The sequence below is a fragment of the Genypterus blacodes genome, unplaced genomic scaffold, assembly GCF_046128005.1.
Source record: "Genypterus blacodes isolate CSIRO-AG114 ecotype Tasmania unplaced genomic scaffold, CSIRO-AGI_Gbla_v1 ptg000029l_1, whole genome shotgun sequence".
Lineage (NCBI taxonomy): Eukaryota > Metazoa > Chordata > Actinopteri > Ophidiiformes > Ophidiidae > Genypterus > Genypterus blacodes.
In genome coordinates this window covers 3589708-3611373 of record NW_027466842.1, presented here as the reverse complement: position 1 = coordinate 3611373, position 21666 = coordinate 3589708, and the positions used below count along the sequence as shown (strand labels likewise).

The 21666-nt window shown below is 43.2% G+C and overlaps 1 protein-coding gene across 3 annotated transcripts; it reads right to left on the bottom strand.

The window, feature by feature from the left end:
* Nucleotides 1–48: 48 nt before the first annotated feature.
* LOC142993928 (oxysterol-binding protein-related protein 1-like) lies at nucleotides 49–16448 on the bottom strand. 3 transcript variants are annotated; one of them, XM_076144485.1, is made up of 29 exons: nucleotides 16389–16448; nucleotides 15975–16131; nucleotides 15792–15877; nucleotides 15032–15106; nucleotides 14729–14840; nucleotides 14547–14632; nucleotides 14155–14299; nucleotides 13956–14023; nucleotides 13333–13377; nucleotides 12962–13035; nucleotides 12695–12758; nucleotides 12510–12611; nucleotides 12305–12430; nucleotides 12111–12189; nucleotides 11877–11983; nucleotides 7926–8094; nucleotides 6582–6777; nucleotides 4818–4893; nucleotides 3792–3926; nucleotides 3065–3162; nucleotides 2746–2928; nucleotides 2552–2659; nucleotides 2370–2459; nucleotides 2123–2249; nucleotides 1907–2023; nucleotides 1691–1814; nucleotides 1509–1599; nucleotides 1353–1373; nucleotides 49–1154 (listed from the first exon to the last, which is right to left on the bottom strand). In XM_076144485.1, exons 2-29 carry the CDS (start codon nucleotides 16096–16098, stop codon nucleotides 1052–1054), a joined length of 2931 nt encoding a protein of 976 aa, XP_076000600.1. In that variant the 5' UTR covers nucleotides 16099–16131; nucleotides 16389–16448; the 3' UTR covers nucleotides 49–1051. The 3 variants fall into 3 exon arrangements, with proteins under 3 accessions (XP_076000600.1, XP_076000601.1, XP_076000602.1); XM_076144486.1 differs by lacking the exon at nucleotides 1353–1373; XM_076144487.1 differs by lacking the exons at nucleotides 14155–14299; nucleotides 14547–14632; nucleotides 14729–14840; ... (2 more) ...; nucleotides 15975–16131; nucleotides 16389–16448 and having other exon boundaries at nucleotides 12919–13035.
* Between the last annotated feature and the right edge of the window lie 5218 nt (nucleotides 16449–21666).

Genomic DNA, 21666 nt, shown 5'->3' with positions numbered 1-21666 from the left:
CTTAAAGTAAAGCAAAAAAAACACAAATCTTAGCATTTCTAAAGTAACATTCAACTTTTATTTAGCAACAATAGAAATTGTGTTTCATTGATACCCCAAGAGAAAACAAAAACAATCTATAGCAGCTATCCACAACGTTAGAAAGGAATATTCAGTGCTTGTGCAGTGTGGGCTGTTGTTGTTTTGAAGGTGCAAATAAGGCTTGCATAGTCAAAAGTGATGCACATGCGTTTGTTGACAGACTTGAATGAATTCAAATGAGTGTGTATAGCAAAAGGAATATATTTATATATATATATAATTATACCTACTATGGCAAGACCTTTATACACACACACACACACACACACACACACACACATCTTAATGTGGGCAGCTAGAGCTTTAGTATGATTACAAGACTGGAAAACGGTGCGACTGGGACGGCTGAGTCCGGTAGTTTTATGTGCAACACTTGTACAATTTAATTAACTTCCTATACATTTGAGGCTATCATGGCCATTTACTTAAATCATCTTTAGAGGAAGTGTTTATAATATAATGCACGGGCTTCACAGACATATATATATATATATATATATATAAATAATCAATCTACATTAAGCAAAAACGTCTACTTGTCTCATTTGGAAAATTGAGGTGAATATACCTGAATAGTCTTGTCGTTGTTAAAGCAAATGTATTTGCAATGAATACAATGAGAATGTTCACCTTAATCTTCTAAATAACAGAACATAACATGAATAAATTAACTACTTTACATGAACTTTTTACAATACACCCTAATGTTTCCTAAACATGCTTATAAAGAAGATAAAAGAGTTGCTTTTGTGCTTTTAGTGTTGAAAGATCTGGTCACATTGAGTGTTTTGGAGCCTTTGACTGCTTTAAAGACGCATTAGGAGCACATTCTGGCATACTGAGCCCCATACCCAACTTGAATATCTACACTGACCTCATTACATCGCCGCGTGAGCCGATCTAATAGTCTGATGGTAGGTTAAAGTAGATAGCCATGCGTTGTGGTGTCCAAGTGTGTGTTGTTTGCATCTTAGTAGATGTCGGGCAGCTGGGTGTAGCTCCTGTCCCAGTAGCCTTTCAAGTAGAGCCAGTCCTGAGCTTTATTGTGGGGGTTCGCTGCTTGCTGGAACCACCTGTCAAGTTTGAACGAACACAACATCGGCTTTAAATTTGAACACAGTGTTTGGTGATAGACAAACACGCAAAGCCTAGGCACTAGTTGCAGTTGCATGTGTTCTCCTGAGGAGGGCGGTGTAGGGCAACATTTTCACACGAGCAAAACTACTGCAAAGAAGCAAATCAAAAGCCGGGTGCAATGGAACAAACCAAACCTTGGGCCGAGTGCAGAATTCCTTCTCAGTTACAATAAAGGGGACGGCAGGCAAGGTGGTCGACACAAGACAGACAGGGAGGGAGGGAGGCGGTTAGTAAATCAGAACGATAAAAAGAGACAGCACTCCTTCCTGCAACATTACTCGGCGACTAACCTCGTTTTCCACTCGTCCGTCGATTTGGTGCGGTTTTTCCGGGCCATTCTCTGTTTCTCCTCCAGTCTCTTCTTCTCGCCACTCGCCAAGTCTGCAAGACATGGATACGGGACACTGAATACCCACGAGTGTTAAATCGAGCAGGTGTGACACAATGGGGACATCACATCAGCGCACCACACCTATGTCGCCGTTCTCCATGGCGCTGATGTCGGGCCTGAGGCGGGAGTCGGTGGACGGGATGACTCCCTCCATGCTCTTCTCCTGCTCGTTCAGCTGCATGGCGAACGTGGAGAAGGCGTAGAACTGCCACAGGGATGGCAGACGGATTAGACGGCAAAACAGACACTTGCAAAGTAAATGCTTCTCATCTTCATCCTCTCTCTATGTCCCTGTACCTTGGCTGAGTTGTCTGGTCGAGGGGCTATCTTCCAGATGAGTTCGCTGCCCGGAATAACCTGGACCGTCTCGGCGTCAGGTGGGGGCATCTCCTCTGGCTCCTCATCCACGCTGCTCTGAAGCCACAGACATGAGAGAAACACACACAAATTCACCTTTAACGTAAAGCTAAATGAGGAAGGGTGTGTGAGGTGACAGCAGTAAATATATTATACCTGTTTGTTTCCCTTTTTCTCCTCTGAACTCTTCTTGTCTGACTTTTTGTGTGCCTCGAAGGCAGCAGGGTCGACTGTGTACAGGCATTCAGTCCACTTGCCGTATATTGCGCAGAGCTTCTTTTTGCTGCACACAAACAAAGAACAGAGCGTGTTAGTAAAGCTGGTATGAGATGTCAATTCATAACTCACACTAACTTTAGGAAGTACATAAGATGAGTACAGGTAACACAAGTAAACAAAAGACCTTTTATCTAGAATGTATCCTTCCACTTTATGCAGCTCATTCCCAAAGAGGCCACAGGGCTTGAACGTCATGCTGCATCTCTCTCCGGTCCTGCCACACAATGACAACAGAACTAAACTAAAGAAAACTTTCAGCCATCTTGCAGATCCTTTCATGTTAATTTGCAACAAACGTGACTTTACTTGTGGTTGATCACTTCCACGTTGCCGTACTGCTCGATCCAAAGCTGGCCGACGATGATGTTGTGGACGCAGCAGGTGGGGTTTGTCCAGGTGTACGCTTCATTATGTCTGCAGAGAGAAAGAAGAGGCAAATGGCAGAGGACGACGCGGCTCCAGAGGGGATTCAAAACTGATCAAATTGCGTGTTCGCTCACTTGGGGAGCTCCAGCGTGATGATTCCTTTGGGCTCTGCTTCTATGCTCTTTCCCCAGAACTTAAGTTTGGGGTAGATGGAACCATGGAAGACAAAATCCTCCTTGAAGCCTTCGGCGTGAAAGGCACTGACCGGAGGGTGATGACTTACTTGTTCCGACACCCACCTGAAGCCCAAGTCATCCCTGATGGAGAGCAGATGTGTGGTCAGGACAGCAAAAAGTCCAATAAATATAAACCAAAGTCATGCACAGAATCCTTTGTGTATTAGTGTATCATTGCTCCCACACACACACAGTTGTTTTGCGGCCAGCGTCTCACCTGATCAGCTCGTACGTTTCCCCCAGCAGTGGGTTGAAAGGCTTCCCGGTCCTCTCCCACTGTGACGCTACTGCTGACACGGCAAATGCTGCAACACACTAAAGGATAAGGAAATGTAGCAATTACTAAAAACACATAAAGGGTCCAAAAACAACGATGTCACACAATTCAGCTCTAGTTAAGTTGCTGTAATTCGTATGCAGTGCCCATTACTTTTGGGGAGGTTATCTTGAATGAGAGATTTTACGATAATGAAAATCCGGGAAAAACTGTAACGGATGTAATTGGATAATAAAAATATTTATTAGATAATTCTTTGGATTTTATAGTGGTGTAATACTGAAAGCTGTCAGTAGATGGTGCTGATTGCAAGACCATCTTATTTACTGTAAGCAATGATGAAAAATGTGTCCTTGCAGCATAAAACAAACAACTTTAGGCTGAAAATAAAACAACAGATATGATTTATATCAGTCAAGTTCAGGGGAAAAAATAATCCTGAGCCCTTTGTCTCGTAACCGCATGCTCGTTGCTATGTCAGATGCTTTCTTCAATAAAAATGTTCTGGAAAAAATTAAAAAAAAATCACATAATAAATAATAGGGATCTCTTTTATCTTGACTAAAACACTGAAACAACTTCTTGAATGAGACACTGAATGACTAATAAACTCATGTTGTTATATACCAATTTATATGCAAATGTATAACTGTGGACACGGTGGTACCTTCATCCTCTCCACAGAGTCTGTCAAGGTGTTGGCCTGGTGGATGAGGTAGGTGTGCTCCATGTATTCCGTTAGCCGCTGGAGGAAGCTCAGGGGCTCATTAAATATCACAGGCATGGCAATCTTTGACAGCTCCTATGAGACGAGGTGGAGATGATCAAAGAAACGGGATGGACGTGGGCAATGAGATGGATGTATTGCCATCTAGCCTCTTATTACATGGAACGTGCGCAGGGTTTTCTTTCTTTTTCTCCTTCTTTGAAACCGTCAAGACCAGGAACCCAAAAACCATTCATAAGTGAACCGTATGCAACGCCGTGCTTGTGTTTCCTGGAATTGAATCCGTCCCACACACACGCGTGCTGAAATCCACGGAGATTCCATTGAAATTTGTTATTGTAATTTTCTTTTGTTGTCAATTTTCCCTGAAGCAGAATCAGAGTCATCCAAGCAGAAATCTTTGTTTATTTAGAATGTTGTCTTACATAAAAGACTGAAAGCTTTAAAAACTTTCTTGATTTTACTTTATCTTAATAACAAACCATTATATTCACATATTTTCCAATGTAAGGTCAAGAGGTATCCCCTTATATGTGTGTTCAATGTAGATACATATTTTTAAAAGATATCTAAAATAAATAGCACTTAAACAAACAAACATTTTACTTCCCTATGTCTGTGTGAATCATCAGCTTTATTTGACTGCTGAATAAAACATAAATATTGATTTGAAAATGTAATTATAATCAGGGCGTAGCTGGAGCTGGAGAGGTGGGATCCCTTAGGACAGGAGTACTAATGATAATACTTTTAATGCCACCAAGAGTCAATGATAAAGGACAAAACTAATGCATCACACTGGCCCTAACCTTTAAAGTTGGTGATAATTCAACAGTCCTACCTGAAAACAAAACCTCTACTCAGCATTTCTCTTCCCCAAACAGCACACAAAAAGGGGACAGTAATTTGTCTGAGGACTAGAGCATGTATGTGTGTGTTTGTGTGTGTGTGTGTGTGTGTTCTCACCATGCCGATGCATTTTTTCAGGATACTCCAGATGCTGATGTCATTCCTGGAAAACATGGGAGCCGGCAGACATGTTCTACAGGACAGCAGGGCAGAGAGAGAGCAAAGTTTAACAGCTACACGTCGCTGGGAGGGCACATACCTCCACCAAGGCCCAACATTCCTGCAAGGTCACATGTTTGACAGCATAAAGCCAGACTACCTTCACCTTTAAATCAGACAATACTCATAACTACTATGGATATATGTCAAAAGTGTTTAATAGTGCAGAATAATTGTCATCTTAGCGACACGATGGTGGAAGTTGCGTACGATAAATCAGATCTGATCAATATCTCTATCTGTGACGCATTCTTATTATTTTTTAACCAAGCTAATCTCCCTCCTGCCCGATCATTCCTGCCACCGTAACACATGAGACATGATTGACATTGAGGTAATGGCTCCCCGTGTGGTAAAAGGGCGGTACTGTATGTTCCAAAAATCAGAAGGGCCGCTGCAGAGACAATATTTTCCACGGAGCATGTAAAGAGGATTTCAACTCTAGCCCCACCTTTCTACAGAGTTACTCACTACAGTTACTTTGATAGTGAGAAGCTATTTCTGTGGCAAGACAATGTGGCTAAATACGAGAACACAATTATGAGTGCAGTTACCCATTACAAAGCCAGACATTAAGCAACCATCCTGTTTACCGAATGCAGCCAGTTTACGATTTAGAACGTACAGAGTGGACCGTGCTTGACCCGCGGCTTGGAAACAAAGTTACCAGACACCTGCGAGTTAATGAGCTATCACCTTATCTGGTCAACCCTCATGCAATACCCATGATAGGATGTACAACTGGGTGCGTGTGTCTGCTGGCATTCGTGCACACACACTTGCTACATTGCTCTGCCTGCATGTTGAGTGTTTATGCAATGAGCCGTTTTGCAATCTATTGACAGCAAAAGAAAAGGGCACAGAAAAGCTGAGGTGTGGATCTACTGATACAACTGATAGTAAAATGTCGATAGCTGTAGTAACATTCATACAAAAGTAAATGATTTGGAAACAATTTCATTCAATTCAATACAACAGTTTTGACACAGTCTCATTAAACAACTACACTTAGGCTCATCTACATGTAACTAGGGACTGAAGCTTTTGAATGACAGCAGTAATACCAAATAAACAGACACCTCATAAATGTTTAATACACAACAGACACACACACACACACACACGCACACACACACACTGGGAGCTAGTCAGCCAGTCCAACTCCTTCTCTTGGCCAGCACATGCTAAATTATTCATGGATCACTTGTTGGATTAAGGAAGAGAGGGCGAGCCAGAATGAGCGCGCGGCCACAGAATGGAAATGAGATTGTCCAATCTTTTGAGAATGAAACGCCAAATGTCAAACGTCGCCGATTGCTGGCGAGGAGACTTCAGGCCGGGAGGGGAAAAACAAAATCGGCCTATTCTCTGTGGGTATTCAAACAAAAACACCTGACAGCAAAAACAGACGGAAAGGTGTCGCGTTACATCGACGGTGCATTCGCTGGCCTGGGCTACGGCCGACACAGAACATATGACGTATAAACTAAGCAGCCTGTCTTATGTATGATGCAAAGTCGCTTATTAATGCTATAATGTGAAGTTTAAATACGGATAAATCCTCCGAACACAGAGCGCTCCATCACACTTCCCCCACCCGCCCTTTTGCACTGCACCGAAAGCGGTAAACAAGCATGACTTCATAAATGGAACATGTCCCACCTGTGCTGCTTGACTCCGTTGGACTGGGCTGGGGGGTTGTCATGGTTACCCTCCCCTGACATCCCGGCGGGCCCCCTGAGCGCGCTGCGATGGTGGCTGAGGCTGCTGGGAAGGGGGGTGTCTCGGCCCTCGTCCTCTTCACAGGAGTGGCTGGCCACGGACAGGAAGCCGCTCACAGAGAGCTCCGAATCCGACTCTGCGCAACGACAGGGCGCCAGGTCATGCCAAAGGCGGACTTACTCTCACTCACACACACACACACACACACACAGACACAGGCGCGCGCACACAGTACACCGGCCAGCTCAGACACCTGCAGCTCTGCAACCTCGCTGTTGACAAATAAGCACCTGTCCCGAAGTTCCTCTCCAACTTTCCCTCCCTCCCTCCATCCCTCCCTCCCTCCCTCCGCCGGCCAAACCCCACCTGGGGATTGTGTCCCAATGAGAGGCCACGCAGAGGCTTCATTTCCTCTAACATTGTTTGCTCTGCGCTCGCCGGGAAGCTACTCCTCCCCTCACCAGCGCCGTCGGTGACATTACCCTGACACGCACAAAGGAGGGGAAGAACAATGAGGTATTTGTACAATGCCGAGGATGAGACGCGCTTGTTGACAGAAATTCTAATGCCAGCCGTAACAAATCTATGTGTGCGCTCTGTTTGCCGAGTCACAAGCAGGTGTGTGGCAAATCCAACGCTGCTTCATAAACCCACTATGTAAACATATACAGTATATCTATACGTTAGGGTTGGGCTCTCATGGGGACCCGGTGTCTCTGGGCAAAGGAGCTGTGTGTGATTAACCTAATGTTACCTGAGCAAAAGAAAAGGCTCTAATGCACGAAAGCAACTCTACTGTACATAATCAATAATCTGCTGTAAACATACAACACATTAACCACTACATTGCACGATATTAAATACAGTGTGGATTTGTGCGAAACAGATCATATTGTGTTCCCTTGGCAACCCCAAAGACAGACAGACACTGGACTGAGCTTTGGGTCTCACTGTATGGAATTAAACGTGTCGCTGGATGTGTTTTCTTTGACACAAATAGGGAGAAAATAGAAAGGAAAAAACAAAAAAAAGCTGTGACATCTCAACAAAGACAGCACTGCGGTGGGAGGGGCGACGGCGTGAGCGGACAGAAATAGTAAAAGCTGGAAATGTGCAAAAGATACAGAGAATTCACCTGCAGATCAGATTTACAGATTTAAACCCTTTGACGGCTTAAACAACAAAAATCAAAGATATAAAATCGATTAACTATAAAAACAAAACAAAACTAACTAACTAACAAATGTTGGTATTTACATCATGAGAGCGTGAACAGAGACATACCTGACTGAGCATCGTAGAAGTCATCCTCAGTGACGGTGCTGTGTGTGGGCGACCTCCTGCTCTTACTCGCCGACTGCTTGAGCTCGTAGCGATCGGTTGCCAAAGTGTGCAGGGCCTCAGTCAGAGCTCTGTTCTTCTCCACCTCCTGCTCTAACTTCAGACTCCACACCTGCAGTCACGAACACACACACACACGCACACACAGATAACAGACAGTGTATAGTGGATACTGTTCAAATATACACAGTGATCCAAGATTTCCTGAATGAATGAATGAATGAATGAATGAATGAATGAATGAATGTGTTCTATAGATTGAGTGGACTGATGAATGATTGGATTGATAGGGGAGGTATTGATCTGCTTCTGTAGCTGTCACCGTGTGCGTGTTTGCGTTGTGGAAGCTGCTTGCGTTGGCGGGTCATTGTCCTATCTCTGCCTACAGATTTGGTTTCCTCCGGCTCGGAACCAAACACCCCAGTCTCGCAGAGCTCCGCAGCCCAGGATTGGGTGTCGGTCCAGGGCAACCTGAGCTAGGCTACTGTCGTACAGACCGGATCAATGTTTCCTATTGTCTGATGCCGCTGTTGTGTATCTTTTACCGGCCAAAACCGAAGGCAGGAAACTCAACGAGAGACCAAAGATGCTCTCACAGAAGATACAAAACACAGGGAGGTATTTCTTCATCTATGGAAACTTTCTGAGAGGACATTTCTGTAACTAATGAGCAAGAGAGAGAGAGAATTTCATCATTACAGCGGATTGCATTCGTCAATGTTTCCACAAACTTAATAAAACCTCCCCTGCGTCACCGTGCGGAGGGCATCCAAGTCTGACAGACACGGGAGCTTATATATAGCTCACTGTAAATCTGAACGGATAGAAAACATTCCAACTTCATCAATTATTCCGTCCTGCACGCACAGTCGAGCACAAACGCGCAGCCGTCAACACGTCCGTCAGCGCGCCCGATGTAGGTCAGGAAGCGCTGGCTGTAAAATTATATCTGTAGCTCATTAGTTTTCTTAAACAGATGAGTATGTAATATATCTGCAATTTAAAATAACACAACTCAGACTGTCAGATAGTTTGTGAAATGGGTTTTGTGTGGCTCAACTCATGTTACGTCGCATGGTTCCTTCCGACCGCTTGTTCCCCTTTACTGTCCGTGTGTGTGGCAATCAAGCCGTAATTACATTTAACCTAGATTAGTATCGAAGGTATGGCTCTAACGCACTTGCAAAACGTGGAAGATCTCTGATAAGTGGAGCCATAAAATACCCATCAACACACATTAAGCCACATTAACGCACGTCGCATTCATAAACACGCACGTCTACAACACGCTTGTGTCTTTGCACCTGCACCACCAGCAGCTTCTTTCACACCAGATTAGACAGCTGTCTGGCACCTCGACTCAGAACTTCACAGTCACATCTGTCTCTAAATACTCCTCTCACACGTGCCACAGATCCGATGCACTCCTATGCTTGTTCTGATGTAGGGTTGTAAGGAAAATAAGCGCAATGTTGTGTATAGGAAGCCTGTGCTATCACTCAAGGAACTTGGCTTAGGAGCCCATCCAGAATGCTGTTGAGCAACCATCCCAGCCAGCTCTTTGGCTCTCACACCATCCTCTCGCCTGAGCACAAGCAGCGCTATTTTAAGCCCTGCTGAGGTCTGTGTGTGCCCGTGTGTGTGTGCCCGTGTGTGTGTGTGTGTGTGTGTGTGTGCTCTGTGCCGTGGCTGCTGCTGCTGCCAAAGCCTGGAAGGAACGCTTCTCCTTGGTTAACATGCCCGAGGGACAGAGGGTTTATTTTGTTCGGAAAATTTGCTTCCCCTGCTGAAATGGGCAGCAAACATTACAGCTGTAACCTACACATGGTGCTGTGATGCTCGCTGCACGTAATAAGAGCCGTTTGTTGTGGGGAAAGAAACCTGGACACCATCTTTAAGTTGGATAGGGAGGCCAGAGTCACAAAAGGTGGAGAGGTCAGATTTTTCACACTGTTAACCCCAATAGAGGTCAAAGATGACATAATTCAGTACCAGTATAATTAAAGGAAGGGTCACATGACATTTTGTGTGGACTGTCCAATCCCTGAGGGTTTTAACAACTTTCCCTGAGAATAAATGCGATATTCTGGCTGTAACAATGTAGCAGCAGATGAAGCGAGGTCGTACCGCGTCTGCTCTGTTCACAGCTGCCAAACAGAGCGACGACGACGACACACACACACACACACACACACACACACACACACACACACACACACACACACACACACACACACACACACAGTGACTCGTGCGTCTACGTCACACTACATCTGCCCAGATGTCGTAGCACAATTAGAGCAGCACATGGGCGCGTTACGCAATACAGGAAACGAGGGTTGTAAGTGGAACAAATGGAGACATCTGTGCGGCAACTCCGGGATTAGAGTTAATGCTGCCTAATGAGCCAATCTCGGCACTAGAAAATATAATCCAGTTAGTAGCGTGTAGTTACCCCAACTCAGCACGGAGCGAATGCATCGTGCTTGTTAGCGTTCGACTGCCGTTACCTCATATGACCTTGAGACCAATTCGGTGGTCATTTTATAGACGGAGTGAAGGCGTCTTGGGTGATAAGTCTCCTGTGAGGTCTCTGCCAGTTTATTTCCCACCACAGAATAGCAGCTGATGTCAAATAAACTGCACGCCGTCAGCATTTGGGGATTGTTAAGTTGTATTGCACCCGCCTGATTTCCACAATAGCGTTCTGTTGTATCAGGTGAGACCAAACACACACGCGCGCAGCTCCTTTGTTGCATCTGCACATAAGAATAACCTTAATGTCTTGTGTTACAAATGGTTCCCAGTGTGGTGATTCTGGCACTTTTAAATTGGTAATGAGACCAAAAAAACAAGTCTCCTCGCTCCTAAATTTAAAATGTTAAACCACGAGGGAGCAACTGCTGAAAAGTAGAACGCTGCAATGGTGCAATCGTTATTTCAAAACGCTCGCGCTCGCGTCATATCAGATGCTGTAAATCACACACACATTCTAATCTGCATAACGCGAAAGTGCATCAGCTGCTGGAACTGATTACTGTTAACAACGACAACTTCAGCATATTGATGACTCGATTCTATCCGATCCAATCTATGGCACAAAAAAACACTACAAACAACGTGGAACGACGCCGGCAGCGAATAGATGACAACAAAAAGTGCAGAGAGTAAGAGAGGAGAGAGCAGCTGTCTGGTTTGTACCTGTGTAGATGCTGGATGAATGTTGCTGGCACCCTCTGTCCCCTGTGACCGGACGCTCTGCTGGCGTGTGGAGGTACAGTGTGCCTGGCGAGCGTACGACTCCCAGCGTGTGTGAGCGCCGACGCCTGTGTTCTCGGCTCAGCTTGTGAATATGCAGGCGCTTAAGTTCCCTCGCTTAATGCACAGGCTTTCCCGAGAGTGAGCGCGCGCGTGTGTGTGTGTGTGTGTGTGGCTCCAAGTCCAAGGTGTGTGTGTGTTTGTGTGTGTGCGTGCGTGCCAGCTGAATGCAGACCTAAGCATAAAAGCGGATCTTGTCTCTATCCTTCCTCCAGACGTGCCAGTGATTATCACACAGTTTCATTCCTCCTCCAAGGGCACGGCGCAGCCACTGGGACAGGTGGACACAAACACAAACACACACACAGACACACGTAGAAACTTATTCATACCAATTTGATTGGTATGAATCAGCTACTATAAAGGGAGGGGCTAGAGGATTTTATAACAATCCAATACAGAGAACTAAAGCTATACTGAAAACCCCTCATCCAGATTTTCTACACATTCACCGTATGTAAACGACTCGATATCGCCTCACGTTTCTCCTCTATCGGTTTCTCCTCTTGCGGCGCGCTTTGTAAGCCGCTTTGGTTGAAAGTCTCTGCCAAACGAATAAGTGTAATATCACCCTACCTCCTCTTGTTTTGACAGAAGTCCAAGGCAGAGATGGAGGGCGGCGCAGGTTTCACTAGACAGCTCACTGGTCTCTTTGGCTTTCAGCAGAAGAGGGGCGGCCAAAACTAAAACAGCAGGGGGTAAATCTTCAGTTAGTCTTCAGTGCCAGTGATGCTGTCGAGATTCCTGACATAGTTTACACTAGCAACACAAGAGGCTAATTCCATAGATGAGCAAAGTCAGGTCTCATACCGGAATGTTCCTCATTTTTCACCATAGTTAGGAAAATGGATACTTGACTGTCCAGCTTCTGTTGGCACACATTGGCTGCCTAAAAGATGTAAACAATGGAACCCTCACGACTCAACTAGAGATTTAAGAACACAGGAATGATGTGTTTGGATTCCTCAGGGTCGTGTTTACAAAGCGCTTTGTTCTAACCTCACCTGAAGGGCTTGAGTCAGGTCTCCCACTGTCCTGCCACTATCTGCTTCTTCATCGCCAATAATCTGCTCCTGTGTGCAGTGGCGAGTGCTGTAGGCCGAATGCGCCTCAAGAGCATCCAACCATTTCTGACAAAACACACACAAAAACTCACATAAATCAGTGTAAAGGGAACGGTAAAGTAACCAACCAACCATCTCATCTCACTTTTCTTGTCGCCATGGAATTCGTCTTTGAAGAGACTTTAAAACAAAGCACGGTGTCGTCAAAACATCTGAGCGTGAAGAAGCAATGATCCCATGGTTTGATCTGGAGACACACAAACGTACATGTCAGGCGTCATCATAGTGCAGAATATGACCCTTGTGTCGTTGAGTCAAACCTCTACCTACCATGCAGTAAGCTTGCATTAGAGCTTTGCAACCCTGTTTCCTTACACCAGCTAAAGCATCAGCTCTAGAAAAATGAAAACACAAAATGAAAAGCCTGGTTGAACAGCCACATCGCTCTTCACATTCAGCTTCAAATCCTGCTTTGACACAGCATACGGGCTTAAAGGAGAACATCTGCCATAGCATACAGTATGTACATATGACATGTGTAACAGATCTGTGACCTTTGTTTAGTTTTGAAGCTGTGTAGGGGCAAAGATATCTCACTGTCTGGGGTACCAGGAGAGCATTCCATCCTCAATGACCACCCAGAGGGATCTCCATCCAAGAAAGCGTGAGCTCTGTGACATAGGGAATGATATAAATGCACATATTTATAGGCATGCACATAGTATGTAGAATGTAATAAAATATACAGCAATTATTGTAAACTATTTTATTGTCTCTACCTTTGAAAAATTGGTTTTCGGTCAAAATGGGTGCTGCATTTGAATGTGACAGTGTGTATACGCACGCACGCACGCACGCACGCACGCACGCACGCACGCACGCACGCACACACGCACGCACGCACGCACGCACGCACGCACGCACACTGAAATGTGTTTGAAAATGTGCTTCCTCCTTCATCTGCCTACCTTCCACAGAGGGCCTTCAAACCTCGACACCCTGCTGTTCACATCCTTTGGGGAAGAAAGTCATACTTGAATACTTACACTTCCCTTGCTTGCTTTACTGAAATACAGATTAACATTAAAACTAATTGTATCCAAAGTCAGGTCAACCTATACTAACCACAGAATCTGAAACCTGTGAATCGATCCGTTATATAACAGGAAAATCCGATATACAACTGAGTAAACAATGCTCTGGTCAATACGGTGCCAGTAAAGTCAGCTCATAGGTTACAGCCATTAGTAAGAAGCCAAATGTCATGTTAGGTGTTGATTAAGATGATTTTGACATCAGCAGTGGCCTTAGCAAAAAGGTCAGGGGTCATAAATTCATTATGAGTCATCCTGTGGTGACTATAAATAGCCGTGCTACATTTAATAGCCACCTGGTCAGTAGTTATTGATATATCCATTTGTAGTAAAACAGCTCATTTGTATTACACTCAGACTTTTGGATCCCACATGCTTTCATTTCCATGTCTTGCAGGCGAGTGCTACTTAGTTTTTGCCTTCTTAAAAGGGAAATATTAATATTTTAGCAGAGAAAAGGAAGAGAATATTTCATATGCCCCATTGTCTGCCCTCACCTTGTCTTGATATGCTGCTAGAAGGTGTCTCAGCTCATCACTGCAGACCAGATCTACAGCCGTCTGGTCTGCAACACAGACAGCCGTACAAGTGTCAGAGTACCTTATGAACCCGTGAGCCAGAAACATCAATCAATCAATCAGCCTGGAGGTTGTTAGTTATTGTTATACTTGTCAAAATGAGTTTTACGTGCTGTACCGTTGTTGTTCTTCATACTGGGACTGGCTCGAGACTTGAGCAGCTTTACAATACACTGCTTCTGCCCCCTGTAGGCTGCACAGTGTAAAGGCGTGTTCCCCACTGAATCCCTGCAGTGGATATCTGGGGCTTCCTTTAAACTGAGCTGAAGAGTAGAAACAAAGAGTTATATCAAATCCCAACTAAGAGACCCAAGTCTACAGTTTTTCTTAGGTTCTTAGCTCTTAGGGAATTACCCAACAGCTGTCCCATCAATTCAAAACAAGCGTCTTCGCTCATAACCAACATCCCATTTCCTTACTGGATAATTAAAATTTATTCCAAATAAGTGAAATGCTCTCAGAAAAGCTCATTATAGTCTGCCAAGGTTAAAAACAGGGTCAGTCTCTAACCAGCTTTGACAGAGTTGAAACGTCTCCCTCTCTGGCCGCTTCCAGAAGCTTCTCCTCCCGCCTCCTCGCCTCTCTCCTGTCTGCAGCTGCGTAACCCCCCCCCCAAAAAAACACTTTTTGAGAACAAGGTCAGCTCACCAACAGTAATGAGAAACCATCAGCCTCCTGCCATCATTTCATACCCTCGAGCATGGTAATGATTTCGTCATCCTCGGTGACATCTTTGGGGATTTGGGCTGTTCCATTGATTATGTTGGCACAGGCGTCGTACCGCAACAGCAACAGAACAATCTCCTAAAAGGGTTCGGTGTAAATTTAAATACACCTTTGTCCATACTTTCATCACTCAGAGGAGAAAGAGAGTGAAAGGGCAGAATCTGTGACAGTGATCAAAATTGGCAAAACCTTGGCGGAGGAGAAAGCAGATGGCAAGCTTGCAATCACGATATGGAATCTGACAAGGAAGTCCCTCTTAGTTTTTTTACCTTTCTTCCAGTGGAGGCTGCTTTGTGCAGAGGCGTGTCACCTATATTATTCTGGAAGTTTGCATCCGCGCCGGCCTGCAAACAACACGGATATGAACAGTTGCAAACAGAGCACACGGCAGGAAACACACAGATGATGCACCGTGACCCTGTGATCTCCTGAACACTTCATCTACGACGCAAGGCTGCAAAGCAACACGTGACCTGGTTTCAAACTCCCCCTCGCTCACTTTCCTAGGAGGGAAAAGTCTGACTAAAAGTAAAAAAAAATGGGGGGGGGGGGGGAGGGTGAAGATTTTGTTTAATAGTTTCAATGTGTAACTGGACTGAAAATGATGCATCATTCTTGTATAGACCATTTAAGCTTTGTATTTGTATGTTACTGACATGTTCAGCATTAAAAAGGGTGTAATTATTTCCAGCAATTTGAAATGTACTTCCCTTTAATTCAGCAGACACTAAATCATGATTTGATAGAAATATTTTTATATATTTTACATTTTTTCCTTTTAAACATCTACATTTTTGTTCATGCATTTCTTATGGATTTCAGGGGTTTTTTTCATCTATCATATTTTCTTACTACAGTTTTACATTCTGAATTTTAAAAACTATGATTAATTAGTCATGTATGGATTCACCTCAGAGATTCTCTAGTTTGTAATTCTGTTTCTTATTGGAGACAAACAGACAATTCGGAAGAAAGTAAACCACAGACGAGGCTAAACTCAAGGATGCTGCATGATTAATGTGGCCTCACCTTGAGTAACTCCAGCGCCACATCCCCGTGTCCATGGTAACAGGCTAAATGGAGAGGTGTCCATCCTGTAACAGCCTTATGCTTGGCTACAGTGGCAGAAAGGAAACACATCACCCCTCCGCCGCGAAGACATGACAACCACTTCAGATGAATAAACGAATGGTATTCATCAGGTTCACTCACATCTGCAGTTGATGTTGAGAGAGTTGTTTTGGTCGATCCTCAGCTGAAGGAGCCTGTAAACATGAGCACAGCTGCCCTCTGTGGCATTCAGGAGAAGCTGCTCCTCCAGTTGGCCTCGCTCCATTAACACTTGTCTTAAGAGGACGTCAACATATCCCTGTAGGTGTAAATCAGCGCCTTTACTGACACCCTACTTGTGAAAATGACGTCAGGTTTGCACAAGTCTGTTTGCCCTCTTTTTAGTTCAAAAAAAGCGCGAGGAAATGCCACAAAAAAACAACAAAATATTCCAAAAGCCGTCGCAGGAAGAGACGTAAACAGACAATTTCACCGAATATAATTAATTTTGCGTTAACTATAAAGTGGTAGAATGTTAACGGAGCGTAGTAGGTGTTTTAATTACAGCTTACTCACAAGTTTGCCATGAGTTCAGTCCGAGTTTCCAGCCTGACACCTGGTTGCTTCAATCAGCTGACAGCCGGAACGAGCTGATCACGTGACCAAACCGGTTTGTCGTCAACCCGACCCCCCTTCATGTACATTAAGCTGGAGTGAAGAACACAAACAACGAACACTTGTGTACCGATATTGAGATTGATAGCCATAATTTTACTATTTTTTTTTTTTTAATTTTACAAATCAAAGAGTGAAGACGCATCTTTGTTTGTGCCATATCCAGGGGACCTAAGCAAATAAATAACAATCATTTTTAAATTAAAGAATTTGAAAGAGTAGAAATTATACCAAATCACCTATTACAACCTATTGTTTTATTTCTATTTTCAAAACAGAAATGTACAAAATACAACTGTACAGTACAAACATACCCAACAATAAAACAACCCCATTAACTGTACATTACACATACACCCATTATCTATTATTATTATTATTATTATTATTATTATTATTATTATCATTATTGCTCCTCTTGTGTGCATTTCCAGTGCTGTCACACCTGAGACGTCCTCACAGAAATCCTTCCTCTCTGTGTTGTAAAACCTCACACAGACCAAAAGCTGCATTATCACTTCTATCATTTCATTCATCCACTGCTAACCCTTATGCATGGTGCTCTCTTACTGTCAGCGTCAAGCTGTGTTTGCACTTCCTCTGCTCATACTTCAGATCCTCTACAAGCTGTTGTAGCTGACAGAGGGATCTGCCTCATTGTACCCCTCTGCTCATTTTTTGTTTGCCATCTAGCAAAGTCTCTACAGCTGCATAGATGCACTGCTTCACTATCTCCCCATCTATAAATGGCTTTTTATGCTCTCCAAGCTGCTGGGCAGACATTCATGAGATGTCTTCAATATAGGCAAGTAATATCTTACACTTCTGAAATAATTATGGAGGTTTTGACCTCAGTGACCTCACAGCTACAGTCTCAGATCAGGCGCTTGTGTATGTGAAACTCTAGTCTGCAGTCACTTACTTCTACATATTTCTTATTCTGTACACTAGATGGAAGCATTATCTGCACCTGGTGAAGTCTGCACAGGCACAGAGCTGTGTATATTTTCTTAGCTTCTGTTCTGAACACCACACACTTTAATTGAGCCATATTCCTCTTTAAAGGTCAGTCAGACATTTCAGAATCTATTATTTTGTGTAGAAAACTGCAGGTTGCTGCCTTTCTGAGGCGTGCAGCACCATCCTGTGTGTGGCTTTGAAGGCTTGGTAACACAAGAAATTGGGTCCCCTGAGGGGACAGAGATTTCCCAGGCTGATGGGAGGACAAACCGACTTCAAAGATGAGTAACATCTTCCTCTCTGGAAGGAGATGTGCTTGTATTAGTCCAGCAACTTTTGATCACAGCGAAAGTTAGGTCACTATCAAACTAGGGTGAACAAAATAAAGTGACCTCACAATGTTTATCTCATCAGCTGTAAAATAAATAGCAGTCAGATTTTTAAGTGAATGGTTTAAATGTGGGTTCATTTAGTCGTAGGTTATGATGATCACATTTGTGTTTGTGTAATAACAATGCTTTGTATTGTTTTTTAAATCCAATTAAGTGATCCAGAACATCCCTCAAAGGGATTCCATTGTCACTCATTAGCAATAATCTTTTATTTTATTTATTAACCTTCATCATTAATTGTTATTGGTGACATACTGTAGGTAATTACAAGGGTTCAGAAGTTATGAAAACACCACTACAGACACGAATCAAAGCATATTCATCTGATCAGGTCTGGCGAGGGAAAGGAGCTCACTGGGCTAGTTCTGGCTAATTAGCGTGGCAATTATTGTAAGCTGTCACAGTTCTTAAGCAACGGGGTGGACCGTGTGTGCTCCAGAGCGTAATCCTTCACAAATTACAAGATAATGAAGGCAAAGAGAGGCCAGTGCTTCAGAAGGAACTAGGAGATAGTATCCCCAACAGGGACATTTTAGGGGCAGAGAGAGGTAGAGAGAGACAAAAAGAGACGGACAGAGAGAGAGAGCGGTAGAGAGAGAGAGACAGAGAGGGAGAGAAAGGTAAGGGAGAGAAGTGCGGTACATATTTTATTCCCTTTACTTAGTGCACTCTGAACAGGAGAGGCTCATTCAAAAGATGGCTCCATCAGAAACAGGTTGGACTTAATGTCACAGTATTTACTTCAATTATATTCCTGTAAATGGACACAAATCAATACTCAATCTGTGTTCAATCTGTTTTTTCTCACCTTAAGTCAAACATGCATATGGAGGATCAGAGTTGGGGGACGCATGTGGGACGCAGCAAGTCATTTGTTCTTTTCTCCAAATTCTTCAAAATTCTAATTTGTAGGATGGCCTCCTGGTGTCTATAATAAATTTTATTTAAGGCTAAAGTGCTCAATATGGAAATAAGTTTCACAATGATTATAAAGAATAAGTCGTCATTTTCACATCAAATCTTATTCATCTACATCACCAGACACACAGCTTGTTTCTGTTAATACTCTTTGCAGCCTCATCTTCAGTCTGTTGTTTGGATAAACCCCAGTGGATCCTTCTAGAATCACCAGGTTTAGTCATTATATTCTCCAACTCTTGTCAATAACGTGGGGTCAAGCCAGTGCAGTGATGAGATTTGTGAGAAGAATATCAGCCTGAAAACAAAGCTTTAATGTTGCCTTTCAGATAAAAAAAAATGATGCTATTTGGGAGGTGATTACGTCGGGTTATTCCTCTGTTGACCTTTTGGGAGAAAATTGAACAAATTACAACTACATTTCAAAATATTTTCCATCAGGTGCACAATATGTTTTGATAAGAGGGTGTGGTACAGTTATACATGGATTAATCAGCAGGATAGGATTCCTGGAGCGTTTGAAAATGAGATGAAAAATTTAACATGTGAAACTGCAGGCACACCCACGGCATTCAAATGAGCTGCAGTGGCTCTGGAACATTGAGCAAATTCCAGCATGCTCGAGCCAGCAAGCAGATCTGCCAGACAAGCTGTGGGACTGGGATTCCATTGAATACTAAGCCAAATAGGATTTATTATTATTATCAGACTTATTATTATTATTATTATTATTATCCTATTCCACGTTATTGTGGTCTCTTCAATAGGATTACGTGAGGTGTGAGAGTTTGGCTGATATTTCTGTTTGTTTATGAACACAGTGTTACGCCATTTCAATAACATTAAGCTGAATGCACATGCAGCAAAGTGACAGGTACATTGTTATTGGGTCATGGGATATAATGTTGGCGAAAGAGATTTAGCAAAAACAATAGCAGAGATTTAAGTCATGAAGACTATGCAATCATTCTGTGTGCACTCCAGAATCATGTCACGTTTGCTGACAGATTCAGGGCTGCATTAACAACCACGCAGCTGTAGAAGCCTTCAGTTATAAATCCATTTTTGCAACTAGTCAGTGGATGTTTGTGACTTTGGCAGCAAGTAACGTTGGCTGTCTTTCAGGAACCACTGAATTATTCTAAACTTGTCAGAGCCAAGTCAGAGTTGTTCACTGCAACACGATTAAGACTCATGACAAATGACAAATGTAATCTAAAGTAATTCCTCTTCTTTTTAATGTGTCTACACCTGTGTCCCACGTTCATGGAGAATAGCAACCACTCTTATTGGTCATTAAAACAGCCAAAGTCTTTTGTCCAATCACAGGGAATCTGATCTCTATGACATCGCAAGGGTTACTTCCTGTTTCTCTTTTGAAAATAATGGGTGCAAGGTGCAAGACTAGAAGTTAAAAGTGTTCTTTCCCCATTTATTCAAATTATTTACATTAAATTTATGAGTTAATTTGTTATTTTCTCTTATGCATATGTGACGAGACCTATTTAAATCTAGTGGTAAATTTCAGTGGCATGAAGCAGGCGATGCTTTGAATTGCATTTGACCCAAATTTAGTGATTCATATATTTATATATTTATATAACACCTGCAGTTGATTAGTTAGTTCATTTAAATGGAAAAGCTTTGGTATGTTTCTCTATAAGCTGAATGTGATGTGTGAGAGCTGCACTGCCCCTTTAAATCTATGGCACGAAAGTGATCACAAGAGAGAGTCATCATGTTGAGTCTGTGACATCTGCCCACCTGAGCTGATATTAACTGTGACGTCCACACATTTATACTACCAAGTTGCATATTACAACCCGCTGCGTTATAAATACGCTCTCAGCACGACTGCTACCTAACCTCTGCTGATCAGGAACCTGAACTGCATGTTGTGATTTTATATGAGCGGTGATGAGAGTGGTTAGACACACTGTTGTGACAGCATCAGTACTCCAGTACAGCATTCAAACACAAACACTTGAGGACCAGAGTAATGGAGAGCCACAGCAGGGCACAGTATAATAGCCAGCACTCGAGCGTCTGTGTACCCTCTGTGACAGCGCTTTGTTTCTGAGTGTCCTCCATATTCAGATGAGTCAGTGCACTTGTATTTCCAAATCCGACCACGATGCACCTGCCAAACTGATTGCTTCCCTGCTTTTTTTTTTACACTCTGTTCAATATAGTTAGTGGCCTAACATGTTAGACAAGAAAATGATTGTTGTATTACTGTTATTATTGAGCTGTGGACAAATTATTGACTCCTCTGTGACGGCTACATTATTCATGACCCTTTTTAGCAGCGTTTTCAAAAAACAAGAGCAATGCTATACTCTGTGTGTTTGTCTGTCATTTGCCTCTTAAACACAGTCGAAGCGATAATTTCAAGTTTTTTTCACGCTCTAGGTCATTTACAGTTATTCATCATTTGTCTTCCAGTATTATCTAATAACTGTCAACCCATAATACATGAATCCACACGTTAATCACAAAGGTGCAACTTCCAATGAATTTTGAATGAGCTTGTTCCTGTTACATTTTAGAATTAAATATACACTTGTCTCTCTTTTATGAAAACTGACATGTGTGAAAATGTATCATTGAATTTGATTGAATTGCACATTTGAGGGGGAATTTCTGGGAGCTGATATGATTTAGTTTATTGTCAGCTACACTATGCACGTCCTATAGGAAGTGTGCGTCCACCCATATCCAAGCCTGTCTGTGCTGCAGCTGTGATGTGAGTAACTGTGAGGTTGTGGTTCCATTTTTGAGAAAATAACAGTAATTCAAGCCAAGCTCCTTCAGTCACTTCTACTTTCCTGTAGTGTGTTTCTCATTTCGTTTGGACCACAGCTGTGGGACTGACAGGAGAGCATCAGAATGCAAATAAGGTGTGTTTA

Bases quoted from the DNA above. Each gene is read 5' to 3' on its own strand.
- LOC142993928 (XM_076144485.1), bottom strand. From the start codon at position 16,098: ATGGAGCGAGGCCAACTGGAGGAGCAGCTTCTCCTGAATGCCACAGAG. The intron at 14,300-14,546 runs GTTAGAGACTGA...TCTACTCTTCAG, and splicing joins TTTCAACTCTGTCAAAGCTG to CTCAGTTTAAAGGAAGCCCC. The intron at 4,894-6,581 runs GTGGGACATGTT...GCTGTCCTGTAG, and splicing joins AACGGAGTCAAGCAGCACAG to AACATGTCTGCCGGCTCCCA.